Raw genomic sequence first — 7,338 nt, forward strand, 5'->3', positions numbered from 1 at the left:
TCCACATGAAAGTTTATAACAGCTTTATTCATAACTGCCAAAACATATGGAAGAAACTGGTATATTCTTTAGTAGGTGAATGGATAAACTGTGCTACATCCACAAAATGGAGTATTATTCTGTGCTAAAAAGAAATGAGCTATCAAGCCATGAAAAGACATGGTGGAAACTTAAAATCATATTACTGAGTGAAAGAAGCCAATCTGAGAAGAATAAATTCTGTATGATTCCAACTACATGAAATTCATGAAAGGCAAAACTATGAAGACAATAAAAAGATTGGGGATTACCAGAGATTGGGTGGAGGAGGGATAAATACATGGCACACAGAGGATATTTAGGGCAGTGAAACTACTCTGTATGATGCTATAATTGTGGAACTATGTCATTATACATTTGTCAAAATACATAGACTGTACACCAACAGTGAACTATTATGGAAACTGTGGAGTTTGGGTAATTATAATGTGTCAAGAAAAGTTCATCAACTATAATGATTGTACCATTGCAATGGAGGATGTTGGCTGTGAGTAGCTGTGTCAGAGAGAGACAGGGTATATATATGGTAATTCTCTGGGAATTTTGCTGGGAACCAAAAACTACTCTTCAAAATAAAGTCTAGTAATGATTACATAAAGAACATTAGGTAAAAAGTATGGAGGGCTGAACAAAGTATGGAATTTAACTAGTGATAATATATCCATGTTGGTTCAATAGTTTTATAACTGTAGCACTATAATGGAAAAGATGCGAGGTACAGAGACCTGGGTGGGATGTGGGGCAAGAGAACCAACTTTACAATTATCTTGTAAGGCTAATAATATTCTTACATTTGAAAATACATAAATTTAGAATGAGAAGAGAAAGAAAGAGTTTACAATTTATCAAAGTTTGGGCACATTAATTTCTTTTTAATAAGAATATTGGAAGTGGCCTCCACTTAATTCTTCTCCAGTGGTGTGTCAAGCATGTGCTCAGCCCATCTGAGGCTCGGGTCTACGTCTGTACCATGAGGATCCAGCATGCACTTTCCTCTTGTGTGGGAACAAGTCAATGAGCCTTTACATACTCCTCCAGGAGGCAGTGGCCTGCTTCATCCTGGGAGCATGGGGAGACAGTTGGAACCTGCTCTGGACAGCCTTGCTAGGGCTCCAAACCTCTCCAGTTTCCCCAGGGCACTGAAGTACAAGTGCATCATTTTCTCAGTATACTGAGATGTGAAATAATAACACAGCCTCAGCACAAAGCTGGCACATATACACTAACTGGGAGTGATGGTCTATTTCTCTCCATGAACACCCATGAAAGGGTGGGGAGCATAGGCAATGATGAGGGGACCAATGACACCAACAGGGAGGAGATGACATATGAGCTGAATCTTGAAGGATGAGCAGGTGTGTGCTTGGCAAACTCAGACTAGAAGAACACTCCAAGTAAGGATAACAGCAGGATCAAAGACAGGAAGGGAGCAAGCAAGTGCATGAAGTATTCAGGAAATGTTGAGCAAGTGATTTAGTGTGGCCTGATTGGAGGGTGTGTGTGTGTGTGTGTGTGTGTGTGTGTGTGTGTGTCTGGAGATGAGTCCAGAATGACAGGCTGAGCCAACAGGGAATGAACTACACAGCCTGGTCTAATATTGTGTCTCCTGCTTGGAATAGAACAATCAAGGCAGAAGTTGGGATGGGATCACAGGAAGACTGAAGGTCCATGCAAAGCCAGTGGGGGAAGTTCCATGTTCCCTGGCAAAATTTAGAGACAATTTTCAGAAAAGATCCTGAAGTTCATGTTTCCTTATAAATACGTTTTGTGTTTGACTTACAGTCTTCTTCCAGAAAGAACCTGTCTGCCTCTTGAGGATCAAGATGAATTTCTCATTTTGCAGGAGACTGCTGTGGCCTATAGCTCCCTGGGAAACAAAGCAGTTTTATTTTGCCTATGTCCAAATAATTCCCCAAAATATCACATTGCGAGTGTGTGTTTATGGAGGTCATGGCTCAATAAGGTGTTCAGGACAAAGGGGATGGATCTTGGGGTGATCCTATTTTACAAGAAGCTTCGAGTTTGGGGAAAATAGCCACCTCCAATTGAATTCATGAAGAAATTCTTTGAACCACGGAGTGAACCAGTTGATATCCATATCTCTGTGACCTTGAAATTCCCAAACAGGTGGATCTTGAATGGAAGCCCACCATAGTTATGACTTTTGGTATCTTTATTGTGGGCAAGGACAGTATTTTTAGAAAATGTCTATTAGATGCCAACCCAATTTCATATCCACACATCTGGATGTTAATCTATTTCTTAAAAGTACGTGAAGTCTCCACTTTTATTTCTACTAATGTAGATGCGAAAAAAATTCACGAGGTCTGAAAATACTGACCCCCATGCCAACATGTTCTCAGTCATTCAATGCTGGGTGTTGACACTTAGATATCAGGACTACCCAGTTTACCACAATCCCCACCATTCCTATTGTCCCTGTCCCAAAGATAAGGGTCAGTTGGAATTTACTATCACTCTGGTGCTATTGTTTCCTTATACCTGAGTTAAAAAGAAAGCAAACGATTTCTTGTGCCCAAATATCATGAAAAGTGAGATGACAAAATGTAGCAAAGTCCACATCTTTGTGAAATGAGTCTCCTTCAATATGCTAGTTGTGAAAAACAAGCACGTCTGTTTTTAATGAATACAACTTGAAACCCCATTATGAGCCAAATCCGTTCTGCTTCATTTTATGTGAATAGCTTAGCTCCATAAAATATTTAGTATGAGCCCAAAATAAAGTAGTGCTATTGTCAGCAATCTGTAGATGAACAAATGGAGGTTCAGAGAGGTTAATTGGTTGTGGAAGGTCACACAGCTAAAAGAAAGCCATTTCCAAGATTCCATGTAGGTCATTCTAGTGTAAGAATCTGCCTATAGAAGGCTGACCAGAGGGAAATCCTTGTGTGTGACCTGAAGGTGAATATTTTCAGCAGAAATCCCCTAGACCAGGAATTCACTCTTTACCAGCCTTTCAGAGGCCATGGATTCCTCTGTCCATATAGTAACTTTAGGTGCCTCTGTGAAAACAGACTCAGAAACCAAGATGGCTTCCCCAGCTTCAGTCAATCATTCACAAACATTTCTTTAGAGAGACAGTAGGAACGATCAGACAGTGCATGTGGGTAGTCCCAATGTTCAACTCTGGACACCTCCTCCTCCCAGCTCTGTGACTTTGGACAAGCCCTGAATATAATAAGCTCCAATTTCCATCTGTAAAATGATAGGAACCCTAGCTACTATGTCGTGGGGTGGGTGTGTTGGGAATTCAGGGAGAGCTTTAGGTAAAATAGGCAGCCACAGGGCTTGGCAGCTATGATAGTTTTGTTATTGTTTATAACCCCACAGATATTCCTGCTGGGGTCCTCATCCCATCAAGGAGGGTCTTTGCAAGGCTGAGCTGTCCTCTTATCCTGGCCACTGGGGGAAAGAGAAGGGCTTGAAGGAAGCAAGTATAATGCCCTGCCTATACGTCCTCCCACAGGGTTACACCAACTACTTTCCATCCAGGAACTGGCTCCCTCCCAAGGGGTATGACTGGGAGGAGTGTGATAAAGATAGACAGGTGTGTGTGTTGTAAAATCCATCTGCCAGGGCTTCAATAAAAAGGGCCTTCCCTGCCTGGCACAGCAGATGAGACAGCTGTAAGCCTGCAAGCTCACTCTCACATCTGGGATTACACTGGATCTGCATACTCAGAACAAGGTAAGAGTCTGGCTCTTCTAAGAGTTCCATTCCCCACCTTTCTTCTCACTCCCCTAAGGACTTCAGGATCCTATCAGGGACATGTGGGGGCTGAGTCTCAGTGCCCTGATGAACAAGTGGGTCTTCACATGGTTTATCTAGGCCCCCATCCACCCTTCATTGAGGAGCCCACTGTGACTGTCTGTCTCCCTTTCTCAATTCTGAGGAGAGGCCACAAGCCCAGAATGGAAATAAGATCTGGACCATTTTCTGGGCCTGCCTCTTATACAAGCAAAATCTATATTTCTTTTAAAATGGAATACTGACAGAATATCTTATCATGAACTATACCAAATAAAACCCTGAGTAGTTCATAACTTTCTTATTTGTCGTCAGTATTTTCCAAAGGACAGAGCAAAGTTGAAATGCAAGAGGTGAGCACAGTTGGTGGTATAAAAGGCCAAAGAGATAAGTTCTGGCTCCTTTCCCAGCTTTGTTCACTTTACATAGTCAAATGGTATGACCTCCCCTCCTTCATGCCTTTCCTTAAGCTCTTACTGCACTCCAAATGGCCCCCTCACAAACCCATCTATCTCAAAGTGTCCAAATCCCACACGTGTTGAACGTTGGGTCAAACATCACCTTTCATGTCATTTGCCATGTCCTTTCTCATTATGTGGTCACCTGAGTCCATGTGGCACTGGATTAGAAATCCAGCACATGGAGCTGGAGGAGATTTTGTCAATTATCACACCTAACATCTCGATATCCAGGGGCACTGAGGGGAGAGTGACTTGGCCAAGATCAAGTTGGGGACAGAATTGGGACAGACTCCTTGTCAATGCTATTTAAATTCCCCCCAAAGTTTTTTCTAATCTTTTTAAGATGCGACCTACTCATTCACATGATATATCCAACATCTAGTCTAGTGCATGGTATATAGTAGGTGTTCCATAAATGCTTGTTTAATTAGTAAATGAAGGAGTGAGTGAGTGAGCAAATGCAGGAGTAAAGGAGTAGTGAATGAGGGATGAGAGCTTATTTGGCTCAGAGAGTGGTGAAGGAATGGAGAAAGAGTAGGAGGTTTTTAACATTCAGCACTCAAGTCAAGGAGAAATGTGAATAGATGGGCTGCTGGTCTAGTAATTCCAGGAGCCAGAAGGATTCTTGATCTGATCTCACTTCTAAGCAAGGAGGCATATGTCAGTGTAGAGGGAGGGTCATCCTGCAGCCCTGTATTGCTGAACTATTGCCCAGCACTGACTCACCTGCTCTTGTCAAACAGGTTTCCACAAAGCTGAAGCCATGAGGATCCATAGCCTCACCCTGCTCTCCTTCCTTTTTCTGGCTATTGTGGTATCATTGGTGAAGGGCAAAAAGGAAGTAAAGAATAGACATGTCAGCAAAGGCACCAGAGATAAATTGCATACTCTGGGAGACACCCAGATTGAACCACCCAAACACCTGGCCAAAGGCAAGTTTGTCACCCAAGACCATGCCAACTGCAGATGGGTGGTGACTGAGCAAGAAGAGGGCATCACCCTGAAGGTTGAGTGCACCCGACAGGACAACAAGTTTTCCTGTGTCTTTACTGGCAATCCAACTTCCTGCCTAGAGTCAAACAAAAAGAATGTCTATTGGAAACAAATTGGTCGGAACCTGCGCTCTCAGAAGGTCATCTGTGGGGACCCCAAAACTGTCCTGAAAACCAAGGTGTGCAGAAAGAAGTTTCCAGAATCCAATTTCGAGCTGGTGAACTCCACTCTGATTCAGAACAAGAAACCCAGCCAGGCGTTAACAGAGCCCTCTCCCAGGGAGCAGAGCAAAGTCAGTAAGGCCTCCCTCATGGAACCTAAAAAGGTCAAAGAGTTATCCCCTAAGGAGCAGATAAAGGTCAAAGAGAATATCCCTTCTGGCTCAGTGGAGACTCAGACCATAGCCACCCAGGATCCCAACTGTGTGGAGGACCCAGACTTAATAAATCAGACAAAGATGGCCCTGGACTACTGTGGGGAATCCTGGGGCTCTATCTGCAAATTCTTCATCGCCATGGTCCAGAGCAATTCATGCTAATGAGTCAAAAGAGAACAGAGTCCCTTAGGAGGTGCTATGTCAAAGCCCTTCAGTATGCTGTAAAGATCTCTAAGTAAAATGAACATTTGTGCTATGAGAGTGCAGTGGAATATTTAAACAGATTTTATAACTTTTGTTTTTGTGTTTTGGAATTTGCTTTATATTCATTTCCTTAAATTTTATTTTCAGAGGTTGTTTACCTCAGTATATGTTTCCATGACCCATGAAGTTATGTGTATATGAGCAGTGAGGACCATTCTTTGAGCTGAATGAGCCAGAGCGATGATTCCAGTGCAATGTACTTTCTGCTGAATTAACAAAGTTAATAAAGCTCTGGGTATTTTTCAGAAATATGTTCAACCATTTTTTGTTTCTTTATGTTTACTTTCATTTAACTCATAAACAGTCCCCAAATATCAGTGTAAAAAATATCTAAGTAATGACCCATCCTAAGTCATCCCCAAATGTAACCCATTCCAGAATCCCTATCTTTATCCTTTCATCCATTGGTCTGTGGTGTTTGATGCTTACTACACTGTAATAATTAGGATCCCTGATTTCAAGTGGGATAAATAAGGCATGGTGTGATTAAAAACACAAATCACGGTCTCACAGATGGTAAGAGGGGAGGAAGATTTGAACCCAGAAGGTCTGTAAAGCCAAGTCCACAAGCCAGAGGAACACCTTCCATTGACTCAGGTCGGAGCTGGGCATCACTTCTTGCTATATGGGAGACCCCTGATTTTGAGGGGTTCATTTCTGGCCTTGGGGAGAGGGGCTTGGTTAAGTATAGTGTTCTGTGATGAAAACCCCATGGAAACAGGAAAAGCCAGTCTGGAAAACCAGAGAGAGGAGGTGGAAGCTGCTGGAAGAATTCTGGTTGAACTTCATGGAGGAGGTATTACTGGAGCTGGATTTTGGAAAGAGTATCCTTAGGTAGGAAATGGGACATAATGAAGACACTTTGGGCAGATGACAACATATGTGAATGCAAAGAGATGTGAAAATCTGAGAAGCTGGGAGAGGCCAGGTGGCTGGAATTTGATGGGATATAGGGATGATGCTACTGTTAGTCATTTATGTATTAGTAAGAAGGATCTGAAAGTGCTTTTATTCAAGAGTTGGGAGAGAGGAAGTCGTGCCCTTAATGCTTTGTCACAATTTCACTAAGAGCAAAAAGTGAAGAGCAAAAGATGATTAAAAAAAAAGACAAAAAAACAAAAACAAAAAAGCAAAACACTGTAGAGTCTCTGTCAGGTGCAAGGAGGAATGGCAGGTGGGGTGGAAGAGTAGCCATTTACACTCACCAAATTACCAGGACCTACACTGAGGATTGTCAATGGCCAATCCAGAGTCTGTCATTATTCACATAATCAACATTTACATTTATCTCCCAATTGCCATGTGCCAGGCACTGTGCTAAGCTCTTTCCTCTGCATGCATTCATTCATTCACTCATTCATTCAACATATAATGTATTAAGCACTGATTCTGCCAGAATCTGTTCTAGGTGCTGGAGATACAGAAGTCCACAGCAGA

The 7,338-nt window shown here is 42.4% G+C and overlaps 1 protein-coding gene across 1 annotated transcript; it reads left to right on the forward strand.

Moving 5' to 3' along the window:
• Nucleotides 1-4,756: 4,756 nt before the first annotated feature.
• Nucleotides 4,757-5,799, forward strand: LOC118010284 (fibroblast growth factor-binding protein 1-like). The gene is made up of 2 exons (XM_035004431.1): nt 4,757-5,553; nt 5,620-5,799. Exons 1-2 carry the CDS (start codon nt 5,032-5,034, stop codon nt 5,797-5,799), a joined length of 702 nt encoding a protein of 233 aa, XP_034860322.1. The 5' UTR covers nt 4,757-5,031.
• The last annotated feature ends 1,539 nt before the right edge of the window (nt 5,800-7,338 follow it).

This window comes from Mirounga leonina, unplaced genomic scaffold (assembly GCF_011800145.1).
Source record: "Mirounga leonina isolate KUSES-001 unplaced genomic scaffold, KU_Mleo_1.0 Mir_129, whole genome shotgun sequence".
Classification (NCBI taxonomy): domain Eukaryota; kingdom Metazoa; phylum Chordata; class Mammalia; order Carnivora; family Phocidae; genus Mirounga; species Mirounga leonina.